This window comes from Papio anubis, chromosome 16 (genome assembly GCF_008728515.1).
Source record: "Papio anubis isolate 15944 chromosome 16, Panubis1.0, whole genome shotgun sequence".
Classification (NCBI taxonomy): domain Eukaryota; kingdom Metazoa; phylum Chordata; class Mammalia; order Primates; family Cercopithecidae; genus Papio; species Papio anubis.
In genome coordinates this window covers 662,767-688,098 of record NC_044991.1, presented here as the reverse complement: position 1 = coordinate 688,098, position 25,332 = coordinate 662,767, and the positions used below count along the sequence as shown (strand labels likewise).

The 25,332-nt window shown below is 55.9% G+C and overlaps 2 protein-coding genes across 7 annotated transcripts in view; both read right to left on the bottom strand.

Annotated features, from left to right (window-relative positions):
* The window catches only part of TTLL8 (tubulin tyrosine ligase like 8), a 34,292-nt gene extending 17,790 nt beyond the window's left edge, over positions 1-16,502 (bottom strand). For 2 of the 5 annotated variants that reach the window (XM_031656169.1, XM_031656167.1), the window contains exons 1-9: positions 16,435-16,499; positions 15,323-15,424; positions 13,644-13,735; positions 12,932-13,070; positions 12,082-12,155; positions 9,977-10,105; positions 8,609-8,723; positions 8,008-8,142; positions 4,567-4,753 (exon numbers count right to left, since the gene is read on the bottom strand). In XM_031656169.1, coding sequence (XP_031512029.1) covers positions 4,567-4,753; positions 8,008-8,142; positions 8,609-8,723; positions 9,977-10,105; positions 12,082-12,155; positions 12,932-13,070; positions 13,644-13,735; positions 15,323-15,424; positions 16,435-16,459 — 998 coding nt within the window. In that variant the 5' untranslated portion in view covers positions 16,460-16,499. Of the gene's footprint in view, positions 1-4,566; positions 4,754-8,007; positions 8,143-8,608; positions 8,724-9,976; positions 10,106-12,081; positions 12,156-12,931; positions 13,071-13,643; positions 13,736-15,322; positions 15,425-16,434 lie in introns of those variants that run through there. The other 3 variants (XM_031656170.1, XM_031656168.1, XM_021921712.1) reach the window with 3 other exon arrangements.
* Positions 16,503-24,975: 8,473 nt separating this feature from the next.
* MLC1 (modulator of VRAC current 1) overlaps positions 24,976-25,332 on the bottom strand; it is a 19,203-nt gene continuing 18,846 nt past the window's right edge. Inside the window, exon 10 of one of the 2 annotated variants that reach the window (XM_031656166.1) lies at positions 24,976-25,181. In XM_031656166.1, coding sequence (XP_031512026.1) covers positions 25,092-25,181 — 90 coding nt within the window. In that variant the 3' untranslated portion in view covers positions 24,976-25,091. The remainder of the gene's footprint in view (positions 25,182-25,332) is intronic. The other variant, XM_031656165.1, reaches the window with a different exon arrangement.

Here is a 25,332-nt window from a genome sequence, read left to right as displayed (position 1 = left end):
TTGAGTGCAGTGGCATGATCTCGGCTCACTGCAACCTCCAACTCCCGATTAAAGCGATTCTCCTGCCTCAGCCTCCCAAGCAGCTGCGATTACAGGCATGAGCCACCATGCTCAGCTAAATTTTGTATTTTTAGTAGAGGCGGATATCACCATTTTGGCCAGGCTGGTCTTGAACTCCTGACCTCGGGTGAGTCCCCCTGCCTCGGCCTCCTAGAGTGCTGGGATTATAGGCGTGAGCTGCCGCGCCCTGCCTGTGTCTGGTTTCTTTCGACAGGACTGTGAGAGCCATCCACGCTGTAGCATGGCTCAGCCCCTCCTTCTTGACAGTTTGGCAGTTTCCAGATTTGGGCCATCAGGAATGAAGTCCTTCTGAGGACACGTTTCCATTTCTCCTGCATAAATACCTCGGAATGGATTATCTCGGTCATTGGATATGCAGATGCCTAAACATATAAGAAACTGTCAAAGACTTTTCTAAATGGGTTGTGCCAATTTACACTCCCCTAGCCATGTCTAGAGTTCCAGCTGCTCCACACATTGGCAAACACTTGGTGATGTCAGTTTTTACTCCCTTTTTTTTTTTTTTTTTTTTTGAGACAGAGTCTCACTCTGTTGCCCCAGGCTGGAGTGCAGTGACACCATCTCAGCTCACTGCAACCTCTCTGCCTCCCGGGTTCAAGAGATTCTTCTGCCTCAGCCTCCTGAGTAGCTGGGACTACAGGCACACACCACCGCACCCAGCTAATTTTTGTGTTTTTAGTAGAGACCGTTTTCACCATATTGGCCAAGCTGGTCTTGAACTCCTGACCTTGTGATCTGCCCGCCTCTGCCTCCCAAAGTGCTGGGATTACAGGCGTGAGCCACAGCACCTGGCCCAATGCGTTCCCATTTTTAAAAGCCTTTCACGTATCACATGATATATCAAACTAATTTTTGTGTATTTGTGAAGCAGAATTCAAGGTACATTTTTTTTCATATGGCTGACCATTGCTGGAGCACCATTTAGTGAAAAGACCAACCTTTTCCTAATGATCTCAAATGCAGCAATCACAGATGGGAGGATCTATCTTTAGACTCTATTCTGTTACGCTGATCCTATCCCAATGTCACATCTTCGCTGTTGTAAATCTAGAGTAAGTCTTGAAATTTGGAGCACGAGTCCTCTGATTTTGGTTTTCTTTATCAAGTCTGTTTTGGCTTTTCTTTTTTTTTTTTGAGACGGAGTCTCGCCTGTCGCCCCAGGCTGGAGTGCAGTGGCCGGATCTCAGCTCACTGCAAGCCCTGGGCCTCCTGCTTACGCATTCTCCTGCCTCAGCCTCCCTGAGTAGCTGGGATCACAGGCTTCTCACTCTCAAGCATAGTTTTTTGTATTTTTTAGTAGAGACGGGTTTCACCGTGTTAGCCAGGATGGTCTCATCTCCTGACCTTGTGATCCTCGCCTGGCCCCCGCCTCCCAAAGTGCTGCTGGGATTACAGGCTTGAGCCATCTGCGGCCCGGCCATGCCTTGCATTTCTTTTTTTTTTTTCCTGTACTATTAAACTAGTCAGACCATTCAGTCTATGCTGAACGGAAGTCTGATGGTGAGCAACTTTGTCTCATTCTGATTTCAAGGAGAACACTCTCAATAGTATATAACCAATAAGAAATATATTAGCTGTTGGACTCTTAAACTTTCAAATGAAGAGATCTGGCTGTGTGTAGTCAGACACGCTTGTAATCCTAGCACTTTGGGAGGCCAAAGCAGGATTGCTTGAGGCCAGGAGTTCAAGACAAGCCTGGGCAATATAGCAAAACCCTGTCTCTATAAAAAAATTTAAAAATTAGCCAGTATTGTGGCATGTGCCTGGAGTCCCAGCTACTTGAGAAGCTGAGTTGGAAAGATCGCTTGAGCCCAGGAGTTTGAGGTTGCAGTGAGCTGTGATTGTGCCACTGCACTCCAGCCTAGGTGGATAGAGTGAGATCCTATCTCAAAAAAAAGAAGAGTTTTTTCATTTCCAAATTGGCTAAACAAATTTACAAGGACAGGTATTAAGTTTCATCAATTTTTGCCTCTTGAGGTGATTTTTTTTTTTTGCCTATTGAGATAATCTTACAGCTTTTCTTTTCTATTCTGAAAATGTAATAAAATTAACTGATTAACTTTTCAATGTTAAACCAACCTTGCATTCTTGGAATAAAGCCCATTTGGTTCTGATGCATTATTTCATTCACATTTCACTGGTTTCATTAAATAATATTTTGGTTAAAGTTTTGTATATATGTAATCATGAGAAATACTGGCCTATAATTTTTTGTTATTTTACTTTTTTCAAGTTTTGGTCTCAGGCTTTTCTGGCCTCATAAAATGATTAGAAAATGTTCTCTCCTTCTCTGTTACTTGAAAGCATTTGTGTGTTATTGGAATCAATTTTAAGTAATGAATTAATTAAATTTAATTAACTAGTGAAACCATTATGGCCTTGGATCCTCCTTTGTAGGAAAGTTTTTAAATTACAGATTTAGGCTGGGTGCAGTGGCTTATGCCTGTAATCCCAGCACTAACACTTATGTAACTGGAGCCCCAGAAGGAGAGAAGATAGAGAGAATAGGGCAGAAGGAACAGCCAAGAAATAATGGCCTAGAGTATTCTAAATCTGAGGAAAAATTCCAACCCACAGATCAAAATGCCCCACAAACCTCAAGCAGGAGAAATACAAAGAAACTACTTGTAGAAGTGTTATAATCAAACTGCTGAAAACCAAAGACAGAATATCTTGAAGCATCAAGAGGAAAAGACATTACCTTCAAAAAGAACAAAACTCGTAACTATAGATGTGCCAGCGTGGATGGACTTCACTGACCCCACGTGTATCAGCGTGGACGGACCTCACAGACCTCACGTGTATCAGCGTGGATGGACCTCACAGAACTCATGGACCTCAAATGTGCCAATGTGAACGGATCTCATAGATCTCACGTGTGCCAGCGTGGAGGAACCTCACAGACCCCCACGTGTATCAGTGTGGACGGACCTCACAGACCCCCATGTGTATCAGTGTGGACGGACCTCACAGACCCCACATGTATCAGTGTGGACGGACCTCACCGACCTCACGTGTATCAGCGTGGACGGACCTCACAGACCCCACGTGTATCAGTGTGGACGGACCTCACAGACCTCACGTGTATCAGTGTGGACGGACCTCACAGACCCCCACGTGTATCAGCGTGGACGGACCTCACAGACCTCACGTGTATCAGTGTGGACGGACCTCATGGACCTCAACATGCCAGCGTGGACGGACCTCATGGATCTCACATATGCCAGCGTGGATGGACCTCACAGATTTCATGTTGGGCAAAAGAAGTCATAAACGAGAGAGCACAGACTGTTCCCCAAATGTGAAATCTGAAAACAAAACTGGTTCATGGTTGCAGGAGCCAGAATAGGTGTGACCCCTGTGGGGTTCTCCCGAGAAAGGTTAACAGGAGCTGACCGGGGACTGGAAACGTCTTCTGTCTCAAGTGGACTACGGCTACGCAGGTGGACATGTGAGCAACGTTTCATCCACATGTACAGATAGGATTATACACTGCGTGCCCTTAACTGTAGTTATGTAATCCCTCAATAAAAGGAAAAGAAAAATACTTGATTAATTAAAAATACTTAATTAATACAAGACGAAGAAAGAAACAAAAGAATCAACACCACCGTGGGATGAAGCATGAAGCTGCTGCAGACCCTCTGAATCAAGTCACTTTCCTGACTCTCCCATTGGCCGGCAGCTGCTCATGCTCCGGGGGGGCCAGGCCCCCCTCCACCCAGCTCCTCTCTCTGGTGGCCACTGCCAAAGGAGTGCTGAACCCCTGGCCCGAGGAAGAACTGGGCCCTCAGCAGGGGCAGGAAGGCCAGGGTCAGCCTGTGGACCCCTCTGCCAGTCACTCGCCAGCTGCCAGGAGCTCTGGGCCCAGGCACCCCTCTGCCAGTCACTCGCCACCTGCCAGGAGCTCTGGGCCCAGGCACCCCTCTGCCAGTCACTCACCAATGACAAGAGTGAGGCAGGTGTCCCAGCTGTGAAACAGACAAACCCCACCTGCCTGTCTCGGCTGTGGGGGGCCCAAATGACATCATACCTTTCTGGATTTTGAAGATACACAAGACAATGCTACTTCCTAAAGGCCCCCTGAGGGGGTATCATCCTCTCAACAGTCATCAGGGGCCTGGTGGGACAGGCAACAGAGGGCCTGGGCACCCCGACACCCGTAAGGCACCCCAACATCCAGGCACACACCCCAATACCGAACAAGCATCCCAGACATCCAGACAGGTGCCCCAATACCCAGCAAGCATCTCAGCACCCAGACAGAAGCCCCAAGATCCAGACAGACACCCCAGTACCCAGCAAGTATCCCAGACATCCAGACAGGAGTCCCAATGCCAGGACAGGCATCCCAACACTCAATACTCCACAGGTAACCTGATGCCCAGACAGGTGACCCAATTCCCCGAGGCTGCACCGCCCCGGAAGCTCCTGCAGTCCGCACTCACGGCTCCGACACGTGCTGGGGGCCTGCGCAAGTCTTACTGAACGAGGGAGTAGTACTGCTGTGTCAGGTCCTCCCACTCGGCCTCGGTGAGGTCCTCCGTGGCGTCCGCCGACGTGTCGATGTCCTCATGCTCCAGCTGCCCCAGGTAGGCCTGGCACACCTTGCACGCGATGTCCACAAGCTGGCCCGGGAGACCCCTGAGCTTTGCCTCAGCATTTTTGGCATCTGAAACCCGGACACAGGCACATGGAGTGGGAACCCCACCCAGGGGCAGCCCTGCCCGCCTCGAGGGGTGAGGCCTAAAGCCATAGACAAAGTTCGCTCCACTCCCTCTGTGCCCCAATACCCAACAAGTGTCCCAGACCCCCAGACAGGCACTCCAATACCCAACCAAGCTCGTCTGGGCGGCCACCCTGGATGTCACGCCTGCATCTGGGCAGGTGACTTCCTCCCTCCTGAATGGTCCCAATCTCCAATGGCTCTGTGAGTGCTATGTCCTCACAAGAAACACATGGACCCCACCACCAGACCCTCAGCTCCTCAGTGGGCCCCGCCGCCAGACCCTCAGCTCCTCAGTGGGCCCCGCCGCCAGACCCTCAGCTCCTCAGTGGGCCCCGCCGCCAGACCCTCAGCTCCTCAGTGGGCCCCTCCGCCAGACCCTCAGCTCCTCAGTGGGCCCCTCCGCCAGACCCTCAGCTCCTCAGTGGGCCCCACTGCTAGACCCTCAGCTCCTCACAGCAGCAATTACTGATAAGTTCAACGTCATTAAAATGAAAAACTTCTGTTCTGTAAAGGACAATATCAAGATGTCAAGACAACAAGAAGACGAGCCATAGATTGGGAGGAAATATTTGCACACATCTAATAAAGGAGTATTACCTAGAGTATACAGAGAACTCTTGAAACTCAACAACAAGAAAACATAATTTTATTTTTTATTTTTATTTTTTTAAGACAGAATTTTGCTCTTGTTGCCCAGGCTGGATGGCAAGATCTTGGCTCACTGCAACCTCTGCCTCCTGGGTTCAAGTGATTCTCCTGCCTCAGCCTCCGGAGTAGCTGGGACTACACGTGTGCACCACCATGCCCGGATAATCTTGTATTTTTAGTAGAGATGGGGTTTCACCATGTTGGCCAGGCTGGTCTCAAACTCTTGACCTCAAGTGATCCACCCACCTCGGCCTCCAAAGTGCTGGGATTACAGGTGTAAGCCACCGCACCCAGCGAGGAAACAATTTTAAATGAGCAATCTGAACAGTCACCTCACCGAAAATACATACAGATGGAAAACAAGCATATGAACACATGCTCAATATCATATACCGGTATGGACTAGCAATTCCATATCTATAAGATTTTTCTATAAAATACCCTCAGAAATTCACAAGGAAATGGAAGCTGGGCACAGTGGCTCATGCCTGTAATCCCAGCACTTTGGGAGGCTGACACAGGAGGCTCGCTTGCTCCTGAAAGTTTGAGATGAGCCTGGGCAACACAGTGAGACCCTGTCTCACAACAAAATCACGACAATAATGAGACACTAATACAGACCCAGGAGAATGCTGCAAACAGAACACTGACCACATCAAAGGCTTGCGAGGATGTGGAGAATAGGAACTCTCCCTCATTGCTGGTGGAAATGCAAAATGGTGCAGCTACTTTGGAAGACAGTCTGGCAGTTTCTTACAAAATGAAACATACTCTTGCCATGCCACCCAGTAAGTGCATTCTTTGGTATTTACCCAGATGAATTCAAAACTCATGGCCACACAAAGACCTGCACACAGATATCGAGAGAAACGTTATTCATGATAGTCAAAACCTGGAAGTGACTGAGATGTCCTTCAGTAGACGAATAGACAAGTAAACAGTGGTGGATCCAGACAGTGGAATATTACTCAGCCCTAAAAAGAAATGAGCTCTCAAGTCATGAAAAGACCTGGAGGAATCTGAAGTGCGTATTACTAAGTCGAAGAAGCCCATCTGAAAAGGCTCCATGCTACGTCGTTCTAACCAAATGGCATTCTAGAAAAGGCAAAACCATGGAGACAGGAAAAACATCAGTGGTAGCCAGGAGCTCGGGGCGGGGGGATGAAGAGACAGAGCACAGGGAGTTTTAGGGCCAGGGATCGTCTCTGTCTGATGTTGGAATGGTGGATACACGGCATCATACATTGTCCAAACCTGTAGAATGTGTAACACCATTTGGGTTACCATGATGTGTCATTGTAGGTTCACCAATTGTGTTAAAATCATTAATTAGGCCGGGTGCGGTGGCCTGTAATCCCAGCACTGTGGGAGGCTGAGGTGGGTGGATCACCTGAGGTCAGGAGTTCGAGACCAGCCTGGCCAACGTGGCAAAACCCCGTCTCTACTAAAAATACAAAACATTAGCTGGGCGTGGTGCTGGGCACCCAACTACTTGGGAGGCTAAGACAGGAGAATTGCTTGAACCCAGGAGGCGGAGGTTGCAGTGAGCCAAGATCACGCCATTGTACTTCAATCTGGGTGACAGAGCGAGACTCCATCTCAAAAAAAAACCCATTAATTAGGAGGCCATCAGACTGAGGTGGCCCAAGTGACCTGGTCTCCGACAAACGCAAACCACAACCTAACTCAGAATTGAAAACGAAACTTAAGCACAGCCAATCACAGGCAGCCAGCTGGGTTGTCACTCAGCACAAACAAGGCCACCGCTCCAGCGTTCACCAATCAGGATTTATTTCCTCCGTTTCCACGTTTACTTAGAAGGGTTTTCCCCTCGGTGGAGCCCTGCAGCCGTCTGATTGGCACAAATCACTGTTTGCTCAAATACTCTAAAAGTCTAATGCACCAACATTCATCTGTCAACAGCTGAAACGCACTGCTTTGGCGGGGGATGCTGGCGGTGGGGGAGGCACGGGGGCAGCAGAGTGTGGCAAATCTTGTACCCTCTGCTCAGCTGTGCTGTGACCCAAAACTGCCCTAGAAAGTACATTTTATTAAAACCAACCACCACAAAAAAGATTTGGGTTTTGTCCAAAAACACGACGGCTGGTTCACATCCCTGTGCCACCCAGGGCGCCTCTCCCTGGGGCTTCCTGTGTCCTCTCCCTGGGGCTTCCTGTGTCCTCTCCCATGGGGCCCCTTTGGGGAGACTCAGGATGCGGCGTCGTGGTGGCTGTGGGGCAGGGCAGGCTTCTGACCACAGGCTGGAACCACGTCCATGGCACGGGACTGTGGCGGTGAGTGTGGGACTTGGACGTCCCAGGGCTGCATTAACAGCCAGGTGCTTTACAAACGGGGTGACTTTGACGTTCAGCCCCACGGTTAGAAGAGAAAACCCATTTGCCATGAGAATCGAGAGAGTCTGAGGCATTGCTGCATCCGGTCCCGGCTGCCGCGACCCTCAGGACTGACCACACCCAGGAGGCGGGAGGGACCCCGTGGAGTCCCCGAGCTCTGGTGGCCTGGCCCTGCCCTGCCCCGGCCCAGCGCACCTTGCCTGCTGCTCAGGTCGCTGTTTCCGGCCTCCTCCCTCCGGCCCCTGGGCTTGCTCCTGCCGCTCCGGCTGCAGCTCTGGTGGCTGACCACCCACTTGAGGATGCTGGATGCCATCGTGCGCCGGAAGTCTTCTGAAAGGACAGCACGGCCTCGCCCCATCTGCCCGAGCCGGGACTGGGGACTGGAGATGGGGCCAGGGCAATGGAGGCTCCCCGCCCCGCCCCACTTCCCGCCCTCACAGCCGGTGGGGCCCAGGCCTGCTCCCACACCCCCACTCTGCCCATCCTTCTCCCTGCAGCGCCTCTGTGACTGCAGCCATCCAACTGTACCCCTCGGCCTCCAACCATGGAGCCTGCCTCGCCCCAGCTGCTCGCCGCACTGTCCACAGGCCTAGCGCAGCACCACACACTCCCTGCCTGCCCGCCCTCCCTCCCCGGGGTCCCTGGCCCCTGTACTGCCATGACCATGGCCATGGGAGGCCTCTCTCTGGTCCTCTGTCCTCAGACCCTGCCCCATCAGTCTGTCTCAGCACCGGAGGATCTTTCTAGAAGCCTCTCTGCTGACCGCCCTGGGGTCCTCTGCCATCTCCTCACTTACCCAGGAATTCCTGCTGTTCGCTCTCGGTGCAGAGGCTGTAGCAGCGCGGGAAGAAGGAGTCGGGGTTGGCCGGGACGTACCAGGGCAGGCTCCGCATGTTCACGCACAGCCCGATCTCCAGAGACAGCGGCACGTTAGGTACAAGGGGCAGCTCAGCTCAGCTCCACCTCGCTCACAAGGCGAGGACAGACCGTCCACTTCGGACTTGCCTGGCCATGGGGCACCACACAGCACCTCTAGGGCGGATCCCTCCCCCTCCCGAGACACACGGTCCCCCAGGGCCCCAGGCCGCCCCCTCCAGCCGGTCCCAGCAGTGGGTATGTGGATGTGCAAGCCAGGCTTAGACGCATCCTTGAGGCAGTGGGGGACGTGGCAGGTCCCGGGGAATGGGGAGGCTGCAGCTGAGGGCACCAAGGGCAGTGGGCACTGGGGCTCCCTCCAGGCCCCTAAACAGGCCACAGGGTGCCCCACAGCTCAGGCCCCAGGAGAGGGAGGACCGGCTGCAGGACCCAGAATGCGGCCACACGCCCAGCACTGCCCACCACACACGATGCAGCACTGGCCGTTAGAGAGGCATATCGTGAAGTCCCCGCACCCCAACGTCTGGTCTGTCACCGCGTTAAGGAAAAAAAGCAGCCAGCCCCCAGAAAACACAGCACACGCTGACTGGCTGTGCACACCCCCCAGAAAACACAGCACCCGCTGACTGGCTGTGCACACAGGGTCTTTGAAGGGGCCGTGTTTCCACAAGCAGCACTGGCTTATTATATAGCACTGGGTATTAGGTGCAGCAGGGAGCCTCCGCCCCACGCTGTGCTGAGGCAGCCGCACCTGGACTGTTGAGAGGGACCTCTGTGCCAGGGAAGCCCCTCTTCCCAGACCCCTCCCTCAGCAGGGTCCCCACACCCTGCGTCCTGGGCAGGCCCCAGCCCCGGGCCTTGGTGGGAAGGGTATGGAAGCTGCCTTGTGCAGGGCTGGAGGCTGGGGGAGGCGGGGGAGTGCCCAGTGCTGCGGGGAACGGCACCTCTTCCCCTGGGGACCCACAGCCCTTTCAGCATCCAAAGCCCTGTGGCAGCCCCCAGTCAGCCCCATCTTTGGCTTGGCCTCTGTGCTCTGAGGAAGGGGTTTCTGTGGCCCCAGATTCACCCAGAGACACAGAGCAAAGGGCACAGGGGTGCAGGGGGTGGGGTGGGCACTGAGTGATTCTGGCCATGGCCTTAGACCAGGAGTCCTGGGAGGCGCCCAGGAGGTGGCTGGTGGCTGCCGATGGCCACCTATGGTCACTGACCAGCCACCGAGGGTCCCTAATGGCTGCAGAAGCCCCTCCCCACCACCCTTGCCGGCTCCCGCCATGCCCAAGCAGCTCACCTTGGTGGTGAAGGAGGCCGTCTTTGCGTAGTGGTTCAGCATCTGGTCGCAGGTCAGGCTGTGATAGTCAATGGCGTCCCTCTTGATGGTCCAGAGGAGGTACGGCATCTCGTTTTTTACCAACCTAGACTGGCAAGAAAAAAGTCTTTATTGATGCTCAGCATCCAACGTTCACACCAGCCAGGATGGGACGGAGCGAGGCGACCATCAGCGGATACATGGCGTGCAGCGTGAGGATCCCAGCTGAGCTCTGCTGCGGGCAGCAGTGCTCCTTGTGGTCCTCCTGTGCACGGGATGTGGGGCGCAACCAGGACCATGCAGGGTTTCCACGGAGGGGCCTCGGGCTCTGGGGAGCCACCCCTGATGTGGGGCTGCAGGTGGGGCCTGAGCCCTCCGCACGGGGTCTACGTGGGTGTGGGACGCACCACTTGCCGAGATGACACGACACTTCATAACCCAGAGCTCACAGTCCCCAGGACGGAAGCCCCCAGGCCTGCACTGTGGGCCCTGCGCACCCCTCCCTGAGCCCCAGGCTCTGGCCTCCCACTCCTGCCCTGCTGATAGAGGGGCTGGGCGTGGAGCTGGGGGTGTGTGGTTGGTGCTTTTCTGTTTACAAAATGGCATCTCTTCAGTCAAAATTCCAACCAGGCTGAGTGCAGTGGCTCACGCCTGTAATCCCAACACTTTGAGAGGCCAAGGCGGGTAGATCACCTGAGGCCAGGAGTTCAAGATCAGCCCGGCCAACATGGTAAAACCTCGTCTGTACTAAAAATACAAAAATTAGCCAGGCATGGTGGTGGGCGCCTGTAATCCCAGCTATTCGGGAGGCTGAGGCAGGAGAATCACTTGAACCTGGGAGGCAGAGGTTGCAATGAGCCGAGATCGCACCACTGTACTCCAACATGGGCAACGGAGTGAGACTCCATCTCAAAACACGCCCCCCCCAAAAAAATGTGTGTGTGTGTGTGTGTGTGTAAATAATAGCACACTAACTGCTAACCACTAACCACTGTGTACGGGGTGAGAAACAGCATCATCAACAGAGCCGAAGTTCCCCAGCCACCCCCACCAGGTAACTGCCACCTGCAGCTGTCTCCTCCAGGCGCAATGACCAGAGTGTTTCTGTCCCTCCGGAATGCATGTGTGACAATCCTCACTCCCAGGGCGATGGCACAGGAGGCGGGCTTTAGGATTAGGTCATGAGCCTGAGCCCCTTACGATGGGCTTGCACCCTTACAAAGAGGCCCCAGGAAAACCCTTGCCTCTGTGTGACGACGCAGAGAGAAGCCAGTTGCCTGTGAAGCAGGACACTCTCAGAGAGCCCAGCCACACTGCCCCGACCCAGACTCCAGCCTCCAGAACAGTGAGGAATGTTCTGTTGTGTCCACACCACTGCCCACGGACCTGTGGGAGCCGCTGGAGCACCCACGACGCTCTATGGGAAAGGCACTGACTCCAGAAACCTGGAAGGACAAGCTCACTGGTCGTGTGGGAGGCGCCTCATCAAGTCTGGGTCCATTTTTCTATTTGTCTTTTCATTACTGATTTGTGAGTTCTTCATGTATTCTGGACATTTGATCTTCTACATTTTAAGTACTGCAAATGTCGCCTTCCACTCTGGTTTCTCTTTCGTCCTCTTTATGGTGGAGGGTTGGGAGCCCTCAGGGACTAGGCTGGGCTGGGGAGGTGGGGAGGCGCATACTGCCGTGTTGCTGGAGACCCCAGCTCACTCGCTGGCCAGGCCCCATCCTGCAACACACCGGCCGAGCTGTCCGAGCCCTGCTGGGCCTCAGTACCCTCAGCTTCCACATGCACGCGGCAAGCCAGCCTGGTGTGGGTGGAGGGGAGCTGGGAGGACAGGGTCCACTCACTGCACAGCGGCTCATCCAGCACCAAAGGGCTCGCCCCACCCCTGGGGGCGGCCAGGTCCTGCTGCTCTGTCAAGGGGCCCTGCTGTGACTGGGGCTTTGCCCCCGCTGGGCTGCCATCCCCCTAGGACATGGGCGAGTGGGCATGGAGCAGGGTGGTGGTGTGAGAAGCCTTGGAGAGGTGCGGCTGACCACAATGCATGCAGGGGATGCCCACGATGCACGCAGGGGACGTACCATCACGTTGTGGATGTCGTCTGTTTTCTCCAAGGCCATTTCTTGATTTTCTTTGACTTTGCCACATGTAACATCTGCCAACGAAACATGGGGGAGGCCTGAACATGGAGCCTCAGCCAGACTTCCCGCACCGTGTCCGCAGGCAGGACAGAGACTTGTTTACTTCCAGAAACCTTGCTCCAGGTGGGGCCTTCCCCTGGTGGAGCAGGTGCCTTTGTGGGTCCTGAGTCAGGCTCGGGGCGCTCTGGCAGCCCCCATACATCCAGTGAGCGTCCACTGCATCGAACCTCCCCGGGGCTGTGACAGAGCTTGGGGGCCCGGGATTCCTGGAGACCCAGGTGTCCCCGGGTGTGGACCGGTGGAGACAGCCCGGGATGGGGGTGGGAGTGATAGAGGCTGAGGGGCCACGGGCAGGGTGGAGGAGGAGGCGGACATTTGATCCGGGTCTCAATGGGGCCGAGAGGACACAGACACAGCTGTGCAGATGTCAGCCAGGAGCAGCCAGCGCCGCGGGGGCCTGAGGAGTGGACTTCGGGGACCTGGGGCTGGAGGAGGGACGGCCGGGGCCAGGCAGAGAGAGGATGACAGAAATCGCCCGGGCAGGAGGAGGCCTGGGCGGGGGCCACAGGGACTCTGAGAAGGGAGCAGGGCCGGGCACTTGAAAGAGTTTGCCTGGCACAACCGCCTGGGGCGGGGAGGCCAGGAGGGCGATGGAGACCTGGGGTTGGAGACACCCCATCAGGCACGCCAGGACCAAGGGGCAGGCACCACAGTCAGGCCAGTGCCGACTCCCCCTGCCTGTGACAGACACACGAGCCCTGAGCTGAGACGCACGCCTCCGATACACTACCAGCAACCCCAGCACCTTCGTCCTCGACATCCGGAATGACCTTGGGCAAAAAGTGGAACTTCTTCTCCACCCAGCCCTTCCTTCGCAGAGCGGCCCGGACCACCGGGTAGTGTCCGTAAATAGAGAAAATCTTCTTCTCCTAAAATGGCAAGAGGATACTTTATTTTATTTCAATCATTTTTGGGGGACAGGCAGACTTTGGTTGCATGGATAAGCTCTTTAGTGCTGGTTTCTAAGATGTGGGGGCATCCATCACCCAATAATGTAATTTTTTTTTTTTTTGAGATGGAATCTCGCTCTGTCACCCAGGCTGGAGTGCAGCCTGGCCAACACAGTGAAACCTCCATCTCTACTAAAAAATACAATCTCTACTAAATAAATCTCTACTAAAAATTAGCTGGGCATGGTGGCATGCACCTGTAGTCCCAGCTACTCGGGAGGCTGAGGCACAAGAATTGCTTGAACCCGGGAAGCAGAGGTTGCTGTAAGCTGAGATTGTGCCACTGCACTCCAGCCTGGGCAACAGAGCAAGACTTCATCTTAAAAATAAGTAGGTAAATAAAAGGTAACGTCAGCCAAGTCCCCACAGGGAGGAGGCTGCAGCGCGGGGACACAGTGCGTCAGAGACCAGACGGACAGAGTCCAAGTTCCAAAACAAATGTCCTTTTAAAAAAGTGTCCCCCCTCCCCACTGAGTCCCAAGGAGCATTTACCTTAATAGCTTTTTCCGTTAACTGCCTTGCTATCTTATATCTGTCTAATCTGGAGGAAGAAGCCAAGTCTTGGGAAATTCCTTGTTTTAATTCTGCAAAAGAGAAAGAGGACATCAAATCAAGGATAAGGCATCCAAGGCTGGGCGCGGTGGCTCACACCTGTCATCCCAGCACTGTTAATCCCAGCACTGTGGGAGGCCGAGGCGGGCGGATCACCTGAGGCCAGGAGTTCGAGATCAGCCTGGCCAACATGGTGAAACCCTGTCTCTACTAAAAATACAAAAGTTAGCCGGACGTGGTGGCTCATGCCTGTAATCCCAACTACTAAGGAGGCTGAGGCAGGAGAATCACTTGAACCGGGAGGTGGAGGTTGCAGTGAGCTGAGATGGCGCCATTGCACTCCAGCCTGGACAACAAGAGTGAAACTGTGTCTCAAAAAAAAAAAAAAAGACATGCCTCTGATGAGGCCAGACATGAAATGGCATATTCTGAGAGGCGCCATCCATAAGCCAGCAAAATTCATCCACAGTCCACAGTGATGGAGACCAGAGCTGTGAGAGAGGGCGTGTGGCCGGACGCTGGTCCACGGAATGGTGGTAGAAGTGTCAGAGGTGTGTGAACCAGAGCAGCTCCATCTAGAATAGGGGCTGGGTAAAATGAGGCTGCATTCCCAGATGGTGAAGGCGTTGTAAGTCACAGGATGAGATAGGAGGTTGGCACAAGATACAGGTCATAAAGACCCTGCTGATATAAAACAGGTTGCCGTAAAGAAGCTAAGACCCACCAAAACCAAGATGATGATGCCAGTGACCTATGGCCGTCCTCACTGCTACACTCCCACCCGCGCCATCTCAAAAAACATAGATTGAATTAAATTAAGAAGCTCTGATTATCAAAAGGAAGCATGAAGTGACTGACAAGGCTGCATCCATCTGACAAAGAGCGTGTATCCAGGACATACAGAGAACTCCTCCAAGTCCGTGAGGTCACAGAGCAATCTCACCGCGGCCTGCAGACCCAGAACCACACTCCGAAAGGAAGAGCTCCAAATGGCCAATAATCAGGTGAAAAACAGCTCAACACCTTGAGCTGTCTGGAAATGCAAATTAAAACCAGTGAGATTTAATTAATGCAAATTAAAACCACACCCACCAGAGTGCCGGGAGTGGCAGTGAGGACACCCACTGCGGGTGGGGACGGCAGAGGTGGGGGGCCACCGGAGCTCTCAATTGGGCCCTTAAATGGTTGGGGGAGCTTCTAAAGCTAAGCATGAGCCCGCCCTGTAGCCTAGCCATTGACCTCTAGGGAGCATTTACCCACGCAACGAAGACGAGCCTGAAGAGGGCAAGGGCAGGAAGGAAGAGAAACGCGAGTACAGGGCCCCCCATGACCCACCAAGGGAGCCCTTCACACCCACACGTTTAATTTCCCGGTTTCCCAAGAAGCTGGACAGTGGGATCGGAGTGCAGGAGGCAGGAGCCAGCGCCCCCCAACACCCCTGGGGTCCTACGCCTGGACTGCCCAAGAGAAGGCACCTGGCTCTACAGCTCAGTGAAGTGCCCGCCCCCGGATTCCCCGATTTCCTGGCAGCAGGCTGCAGCCAGGATTGCCTCTGAGCCCGGGAGCTGCAGCACTGCTCTGGGCGAATGGCTGGTACGCAGGCAATACACGATACGCACTATTTTCTTCTCTCCCGTCTCCGTTGGAAGAAGCCGACCAGAGCCCCTTCCTCTCTGGCTCCATGCTGGCTTCCGACAGCTCGCCCTTTGCTCCTCTGGACCCTAGAGGAGAGGGTGTGGTGGTTATGCGGAAACCGGGAGGGTGTAGGGGGCCCTGGGGATGGAGAGGGTTCTGAGGCCCATGCTGAGGGTCAGGTCTGGGGTTGGGAATCAGGTCTGGGTTGGGGTCAGGTCTGGGTTGGGGGGTCAGGTCTGGGGTTGGGGGATCATGTCTGGGTTGGGGGATCAGGTCTTCAGGTCTGGGGTTGGGGGATCATGTCTGGGTTGGGGGATCAGGTCTGGGTTGGGGGATCATGTCTGGGGTTGGGGGGTCATGTCTGGGTTGGGGGATCAGGTCGGGGTTGGGGGATCATGTCTGGGGTTGAGGGTCAGGTCTGGGGTTGGGAGATCATGTTTGGGTTGGGGGATCAGGTCTGGGTTGGGGGATCAGGTCTGGATTGGGGATCAGGTCTAGGTTGGGGGTCAGGTCTGCACTGGGGTCAGGTCCGGGTTGAGGGTCAGGTCTGGGTTGGGGTCAGGTCTAGGTTGGGGTCAGGTCTGGATTGTGGGATCAGGTCTGGGGTTGGGGGTTAGGACTGAGTTTGGTATCAAGTCTGGGTTGAGCAGCAGGTCTGGGAATTGGGGGTCAGGTCTGGGTGGTGGGTATCAGGTCTCAACTGGGGATCAGGTCTAGGTTGAGGGGGAGGTCTGGGTTGGGGGGGCAGGTCTAGGCTAATGAGGAGAGGTATGGGGTTCTGAAGGCGGAGGGGAGTGGACAGTTGTGGAGTTCCCAGAAGATGGGGGAAGGTGGGGAGAACAGCTCTGGGCTTTCGAGTGCGGGCGGGTGGGTAGAGGTGGGCAGGTGTCGAGGGGGAGTTCTGTGGTTCCGAGCGAGGATTCCGAGTCTGGGATTCCTAGAGGGAGGCATCTAGAATTCGGAGGCCCGGGGCGGGGAGAGGGGGTAGGCCTGGGTTTCGGGCTGTGGGGGGCGGGTCTGGGGTTCCGAAGGCAGGTGTGGGGGAGGGATCCGGTCGGACGAGCCTGGGGTTCCGCGGTCGGGGGGTCGTGCTCACCCGGGACCGGGTCAGTGGCTCGCATCGCGCCGCCCGGCGTCCTGGGGTTGCCCGGGGCAACGTGCTGGGGCGGCCACGCGCATTGTGCACCCCCGGTGCGGCGGCTGCTGGGCCCGGAGCCTGGGGCTGTGCGGCGGCGGCGGCCCCGGGGCGTGGGGCTGCGCGGGCGGCGGGGGACGCGGGGGCGCTGGGGGCTGCGGCGTGCGGGGGGCGCGGGCCCGGACCGGTAGCAGTCGGCGGCGCTTGGGCTGGGCCCGGGTTGGGGTCCGGGTCCCGGGCTGCTGTCGGAGCAGGCGCGGTTGCGGGGTCTGGGGCGCGGGACGGTGCGCGCCATGGTGTCCGCCCCGGGAGGGCCCGAGTGTAGCCCCAGGTCACGCGCTGCGGCCCCGCGCCCCCCTGTGAAGGTCACACTCAATCCCCCACCAGGTCACAAAGACCCGCGGGTCACATCCTGCCCCTCCCCTCAGGCCTCCCAGGCCCGCCGGGCTTTCTCGCCCTCCCCGGGGCCCTCACGCCACCCGGTCTCCCTGGGCCCTGCCCCACGCGAGGCTGGAGCGGCGGGGTGAGGACGCCGCGGACGCTTCGCTCCTCCCGGGCTACGCGCTGCGGGTCCTGGTTGTTGGGGGCAATGGGGTGACCGCAGCAGCGCCCCCGTCCTGCGGTGGAACCTGGGGGGGCCTTGGTGCCCGCAGAACCACTCGTGGGGTCCCACGCCGCTGTCCCCCGGGTGTTCTGAGCCCACCCAGGTCCACACGGCCCGTGTCCTATCCCCTCCGACCCCGCAGATCAGATCACCCCACCCCTCATCACCCCACCAGGGGTAGCTGGTGTCTCATCCGGCACCTCGGGGTGGGGGTAGGAAAGACACACCCGCCCCACCAGGACCCTCACTCGTGGCAACTTTCCAAAGCCTAGATGCCTTTGGTTTTAAATCAACTTTATTTTGCATTTAACTTCCCAAGATATCCCAAAAGGGAGTTTCTGCCCCGACTCTGAAGGGACTGGTGGGGGACTTGAGGGGCAGGGAGTGGCTGCGTCCCCTGGCCGGGGTGGTTCCTTCCCAGCTGCCTCCCTCTTCCCCCAGGAATGCCACTGGGCTCTCACCAGCCCCCTGTACTGGCCTCTAGGGGTTACACAAATCAGTGAGTGAAAAGCTGGCCCTCCCTTCACCCAGCCCTCCTCCCTGTGTCCCGAGGTTTACTCTGCTGAGACCCAACATTAAACAGCCACAGCCACGTCTACAAGGCAGCGTTTATTGCTCAAGCGTATTAAACCAAAACGTAGATTGAAAGAGACAGTTCTTTTAAACCCCACTTGTCCGGATTTTTTAAGCGCTCTAAAATAAGAAAGTGAAAGCCAGTAAAAACGCTCCAAGTGCCTAATTCTGGCTCTGAAACTTGAGCTCTCTGGTCTACCCCCAAGAAGACATCAGTGCTGTCCCTGTGGCTCCCACCCCATTCCCAAGAGCAGACCCCACCGGCCTCCAAGCTGCAGGGAGGTGGGAGTGTCCTGCAGACGGGGTGGGGTCTGCATCCAGTGCCAGGAAGGGTGGCCTCTCCTCTCCTACAGTGGCGCTTGTTTGGGACCGTGGCCAAAGCGTTTGCCCGGCCCCTGTCTCTGTCGTTCTGGAGCTGCTGAGGGCTGCAGAGAGGGACTGGCTTGTCCCCTCTCGGAGCATCTGGGGGGACGTCTTGCCTGCATTCCCCTTGAACGGTGGAAAATAATGATCCCACTTGTTGTGAACACCATGAAGGTATCTTGGCAGCCAGAGTTACTCCTGCTCAGCAGTGGGAAACCTGGGAGGGTCCTCAAACCCCCTAGCAGGCAGCCCCATCCAACTGCATCTCCCAGGCCTCCTGGTTCTTTGATCCTGATGGCCCCAGGCCACAGAATGCATCTCCGGGCCTTTCCAGCAGCCCATGGGGGACCAGTCAATACACCCGAAGGCAGTAAAGGGAAAATGTTCATGTGTTCTCAGACCAGAAGGAAAGAAACAAAACCACTGTGAAGAAAAACACCTGCTGGAAAGTAATGACCAAAATAACAAGATTCCTAGTTTTACAGTCACCCCAACTCACTGCAGATTTACTGGGAGGATCCAGGCGCCCTCGGGGAAGAGGAGACGCAGGGAACCCACTCCTGGCCATGGCACTGCCCAAAGCCAGTGTTATTCTCACACCCAACTGTCCCTGCAGTCTGGCAGGTGGGCAGTGACAGCCTGGGCTGTACCCTAAGACCCCAAAACAGCAGAGATGGAGAAGACCACTGGCCCTGGGGTCTTCTCAGTGAGGATCAAGACAAAGTACTTGCTAGGAGGTAGAGGGGGCTGGGTGAACCTGTGAGGATTCCTGGGCTCTGACCTGATCTGTCCTGCATTTTGAGTAATGGGAGCAAACAGAAGGGAGCGGCTCAGCTTCCCCCGGTCACTGGGGCCAGGGAGTCACCGGGGCCAGGGAGACGTGGTCGAGCCCGTTTACAAAGCCTTAGATGCAGTCCCACCCCCAAGAACGCTGCCTATCACAGTAGCGGCCACGTGGCACTCCAAGCTAGGCATGACAGTGCCCAGGATGTGGGCAGTGGCTGGGACGTGGGCCAGCCACTGTGGCGGCGGATTCCTCTAGAATGACTGGGTCTATGTAGGAAGACAGGGCAGGCGACCCGGTGTGGACCAGTGTGGATTTCACCTGGGAGAGCAGTGGCAGCCCATGTCACTTGCACCTGGGCTCTGGAGGAGGGGCCCCCACGGCTCCCGGGCCAGGACAGAGGTGCCCAGCCTTGTTCTCACTGTCCAGGAAGAGCTGCTGGGCAGGCTGAGCCTGGGGCAGGTGCACCTTGCAGGGAAGTAGATAAGATCCCACTGGGCTGACTGAGCACCCAGGATAGACCCGAAGAGTGGAGGGAAGAAGCCAGGTCAGAGGGGGCAGGAGACGCAGGGACCCACAGTCTGACCCCGGTCAGGTCCAGAGAGCCTACTCCAGCCCAGGCCATGAGAGAGGCAGGACGCGGAGCTGGGGCCTGCTCAGCGGTGGGGCTCTCAGAGGCGGAACCAGGGGGCCCTTCCTCGGCCTGGGAAGCTGCGGCCATGCTCCTGCTGTTAGGACACGGGAGCCCTTGGCACTGACTGATCTGACTGAAACACAGACTAGCCAACATTGGCCTATTTTAAAATTAAACTACCCTAGGAAGTGAAAACCCCACTACAGCCTGGTCTGCCCTCACACAGGGGAAAAGAGGTGTTAGAAGCAGTAGCTCGGGGCAATTAGGGGTTGTGCGTTTCCGTGCTTGGGGCCAGGCTGGGCACTGCCACCCAGTTTCTGCGTCCGGGGGTCACTGGGCCATCTGCACCACGACGGCTCTCCAGGCTTTCTCCTTGTCAAACTCCTTCAGGGGGCTCCTGGCCACCTGCGACCGAGACAGGAAAGGTGTTACTTCACCAGGACCACCTGTGCGGCGGGAAGCTGGACACGCCACTCAGCCACAGGCAGCAAGCAGCCAGCATTCTTTTAACTTCAGAAGTTTTCTTTGAATGTGAAGGAAGTGGGGGAACTAACCCCTGGGCCTCTATGGAAAGAGACAAAGGCCTTTACTCCCTCACTGTCCCAGCAACGCCCGCGTCCCCACACACGCGGTGTCTACGGAGCCTGGGATGGAGCAGCCCTTCACTCGGTCCCTTGCCCCGGCTCTGGGGCGGGGGGCGGGAGAGGCCTCCCAAGGGTGGACATGTGCCTGACAGCCGAGGAAGAAAACACTTAAGGCAGAGGTGACCAGATGCCTCCAGGCACAAGGGAGGACAGCGCCAGCCCCAGCTGACTACCTGAGCCCAGCCATTCATCCTGAGCCCCAGCCGCCCACCCTGAGCCCCAGCCACCCACCCTGCGCCCCGGTCGTCCACCCTGGGTCCCAGCCGCCCACCCTGAGCCCCAGGATGAGCAGTTCTGGGATCTGGGGAGAGCACCTCATGCATCCAACTCTGGGCCTTGCTAGTCATGACAGAAACCCAGGTGGGTCTCATTTCAGGCCCAGGGACTGCTGTCCTAGCAGGAAGATTGACCACAGCCAGGCAAAACAGCAGCAAAGCAGCTGAGGAGGCAGGTGAAGGGAATGTCAGTGGGGAGGGGGGAGGGTGGGGGCGACTGGGTCAGCTGAGAAACGAGCCAAGGGCAAGAGGGCGTCTTCCAGGACTTAGCAGGCACTGGAGGCTCTGCACCAAGACTCTGAGGCTGGTGGTGTGCCGAACACAGGAGAGCAGGGTATGCAGGGCAAGAGCAGCGGCCAGTCCGCCCAGGGTAGGGTGCATTCTTTTCAGGAGGTGGAGTGGCAGACTCAGAGCCAAAGCTGAGAGGGTGGCCTGGAGGTGGGGTGGGGCAGAATCTGGGTGAGCCATGCGCCGAGAGGGTGGCTCCGGGAGGTGGGCAGGACCTCAGAGCCACTGAGAGGCTGGGTCTGGAGGGCTAGGATTCCAGAGCCCCCGGAGAGGGTGGCCTGAGGTGGGGTGTTAGGAGTCTCAGAGCCTCCCCTGAGAGGTGGCTCCGAGGTGGGCAGGACTGGTGAGCCCCGAGAGGCACGACCCGGAGGTACAGACCAGAGCCGCTGAGAGGTGGCTCTGAGGTGGGTAGGACTCAGAGCTCCCCTGAGAGGGCCTGGAGGTGGGGCAGGATCAGAGCCCCCTGAGAGGGGTGGGCCTGAGGTGGGCAGGGATTGAGCTTCCCCTGAGAGGGCGGTGGCCTGGAGGGTGGGGCAGGGACTCAGAGCCCCCTGAGAGGGTGGCCTGGAGGGCAGACTCAGAGCCGCGTTGAGTGGCCACCCGTGGGTGTTGGGCATCATGCCACTGTCCTCGTCAGCTACTAACACCTGAGGGTCAGCGGGCAGGGTCTGCCTTAGGGAGCACCGCCAGGACTCAGGGGTCAGTGGGGAAGACGCTGAGCCTCCCAGCCTTTTTCAGTTGAGGGGCAGCGCAGACAGTAGTAGGCCCAGGGGAACAGTTGTTCAGGCCGTGGGACAGCCAGTTGTTGACACCCCAGCTCATGGAGCCCCACGCAAGTCAGGCTGGGCGGGTGTGGTGTGCCTTCCTGCAGAACCGTGTCCCTACCAGAGGCTAGGAGGAAACTATGACTGCCGAGCCCCCAAATAAAGTCCCTGTAACTTCTCTCTTGAGAGCAAATCTGAAAGCATTAAGTCCAGAATATTTCCCAGGGTGGGTCTTTGGGCTTACTTCTAGGCTTTGTGTTTGTATTTTTAAAAGAGCTTTTATTGCCGGGCGCTGTGATCTTCACGCTTCAATTCCAGCACGTGAGGCCGGTGGGCGTGGTGGATCACCAGGTCAGAGTTCTCGAGATCAGTTCCCGACCCCAACATAGTGAACTGGTTCTGTCAAGGGTGGTTCAAGCTTGTAATCCCAGCACTTTGGGAGGTCGGTGACGGAAGGCTGGGATCACGAGGTCGTGGGAGACGAGACCATCCCATAACACGGTGAAAACCTCTGCCTTCAATAAAAATACAAAAACTACGGCATGCAGGCGTGGAGCCCCTGTGGGTCCCAGCCACACTGGAGTTGGAGTAGAGAGAATGGCGTGGAACCTGGGAAGGAGTTTGCAGTGTGCAGGCTGAGATCCTGCCAGCACTCAGCCAGCGATGAGCCACACCTGCCTCAAAAAGAACCCTGTTCTGCTGTAAATAGGAAAATACAGGGACGGTACATGCCTGTGTCCCAGCTACTGGCATGGCTGAGGTGGAGAATCGCTGAAAGCAGTGATCCTGAGCAGAGGAGAGAGGGGGCAGCCATCCTGGGGGGTGGGGGCACAGGCCCCCAACAGCGTCACCCCTGAGCCCCCGCTGCTGGGAAGGAAGAGGCAGGAGGCAGCGCGGTGAGCTTGGCAGGGAAGAGGATGGAGGGAGCTTAATTGCTGATGCAGGAGCTGAGAGTGACCAGAGCACCCAAACCCCAGACTGTGGATAGCTTTCCAGTGTCGGCCCAGGAAAAACAAAGTAAATACATGCAGGAGTGATGAAGGAATTCAGAAGAGCTCTGATCCCCTCGGGTATCAAGGAAACACCAGGATAAGAGCAGCTGGAAAAACAAGCAAAGGGCTGGGCACAGTGGCAGGAGCTTCTCATCCCAGCACTTTGGGAGGCCAAGGTGGGCGGATTGCTTGAGCCCAGGAGTTCAAGACCAGCCCTGGCAACAGAGTGAGACCTGGTCTCTGAAAAATCAAATAAGTAAATACATAATTAAAAAGTGAGGTACATGGCTGAGCACGGTGGCTCACGCCTGTAATCCCAGCACTTTGGGAGGGCTGGTGTGTGCATGACACTTACAGGTCAGGAGTTCGAGACCAGTCTGGTCAACATGCTGAAACCCGTCTCTGCTAGTAAAATACAAAAATTAGCCGGGCGTGGTGGTACATGCCTGTAATCCCAGATGCTCCAGAGGCTGAGGCAGGAGAATCACTTGAACCCGGGAGGCAGAAGTTGCAGTGAGCCAAGACTGTGCCACTGCACTCCAGCCTGGGTGACAGCGAGACTCTGCTTAAAAAGGTCGGGCGCTGCGTGGCTCACGCTTCGTAATCCCAGCACTGGGAGGCCGAGGTGGTGGATCACGAAGTTCGAGATCGAGACCATCCTGGCTAACGGTGAAACCTCGCCTCTACTAAAATATAAAATTAGCCGGTGAGTATGGCCAGTAGTCCCAGCTACTCAGAGGCTGAGGCAGGAGATCATGCGAACCCGGGAGGCGGAGCTATGCAGTGAGCCGAGATCGCACCACTGCATCCCGAACACATGTGCCGCAGACCTGCCTGGCCAAAAAGCACAGGTACAGAATAGTAATAGATTCTAGTGTACACGCCTGTTTGTAAGAAAGGAGCGAAAATTATCATCATCTGTTGCCCATAAGATATATATTGGCCTGGCATGAGACCATAGCTTCTCTGAGCTCATCTGTTAGAGTTTGGCTTTTGAACCACAGAAATATTTTATATATTCAAAAAATGTCATTTTGAAAAAAGCACCAAGCCCTAAAATGGAATACAACCAGAGGCCATTAAACTTAATGGGGCATCAAACCCAAAGGATAACCCCACACAGAAAGGGGCCGACTTCGCTGGCGTGTGGCTGTCCCCTCCTAGCAGAATGCAAAATGGAAGCCTCAGGCTCATTCAGGAGATGGCCCCTGGGTGGTAATATCATCTCTCATAATCGTGAACAATTATATGCATATTGTAAGACAACGTGAAGTAGCAGATATATTAAATGTCACAGGAAATGAAATATTTGGAGTAGGAGTGGGGGAAGCAAACATAAGAGAAGTCAAGAAAAAATCCCAGGCCGGGCCGTTGTAGCTCACATCTGTAATCCCAGCACCTGTGGGAGGCTGAGGACACTATCCCCCATCAGAGGGTGACTCCATCCGCCATCAGACGGTGACTCCGTGACTCCATCCCCCATCAGGCAGTGATTCCATCCACCAAGCAGTGATTCCATCCTTCATCAGGCGGTGACTCCATCTCCCATCAGACGATGACTCCATCTCCCATCGGACGGTGACTCCATACCCCATTGGACGGTGACTCCATCCCCCCAGTGATTCCATCCTGCATCAGGTAGTGACTCCATCTCCCATCAGATGATGACTCCATCCCCCATCAGACGGTGACTCCATCCCCCATCAGACGGTGACTCTATCCCCCATCAGACGGTGACTCCATCCATCAGTGACTTCATCCATCAGTGACTCCATCTCCCATCAGATCGACTCCATCCCCATCAGATAGTGATCATCCCCATCATCAGACGGTGACTCTATCCCATCAGACGAGGATCATCCATCAGTGACTCCATCCATCAGTGACTCCATCTCCCATCAGACGCAGACTCCATCCCATCAGACGAGGACCCATCCCATCAGATCGACTCCATCCATCAGTGACTCCATCTCCATCAGACGACTCCATCCCATCAGACGGTGACTCCATCCCCATTGGACGGTGACTCATCCCCATCGACGGTGACTCCATCCCCCATCGGACGGTGACTCATCCCCCATCAGATAGTGACTCCATCCCCCATCGGCACAATCAGGTTGACCTGGAGCAAACAGCTTGAATACAGGTCTTCTAATGATTTGGGTGGCAAAACCACTTATATTGGAAACAAGAACAAACAAAAAAACACACCAGGTATCCAAGAAATATATGTAGCTACACGTGCCTAAGCCTTGAAAGTCGTGTTAGAGATAAGCTCCTACTGGGCCAGCTCAAAGTCACGGGACTTTGAATTCTCCTTAAATTCACCTATTAAACTCAATGCAGTTCTGGTGCAAATCCAAAAAGCGTGTCCAACAAACTCAGGACAGATTCTAAAACGGGCTCAGGGACAGAGGGGTCCCAGGTCCCTGTGAAGCAGGTGGTGGCCCCAGATCCAGGGCGGAATTGAGGCCCCGAGGCCCTGGGGCCAGGCTGGCAGTGGGGAGTGCAGTCACCGCTGCCCAGGAACAGTGGAGGAGGCCCTGCCTGGAGCTGCCCCTGAAGCCGGGGCCCACAGAGTCCTAGGCAAAGCCAGCAAGGGCCAGGCCAACACGCAGAGCACTGCATGTCTGGAGGGCCCCGAAATAAAACACAACTCACTTTTATGGCTGGCGGGTAATCTTTAACATCTATACTCTACTTTGGGCGACGCTTGAATGACAGATATCCAGAGGCTGTGAACAGCAGCGGAGACGTGAGGCTGCTTATGGCTATCAGCACCTCCACCTGGAAAAAAGCGTGGGTTGCAGGGCCAGGGCCGGAGCCCGGGAGCCCAGACAGGGGCTGGCCAGGTGCTCAGGGGCCTGTAGTCCCAAGCTGGATTCCCCAGCATGGCTGAAACCTCTCCAGCAATACGTAACTGAACGAAGCATAACAA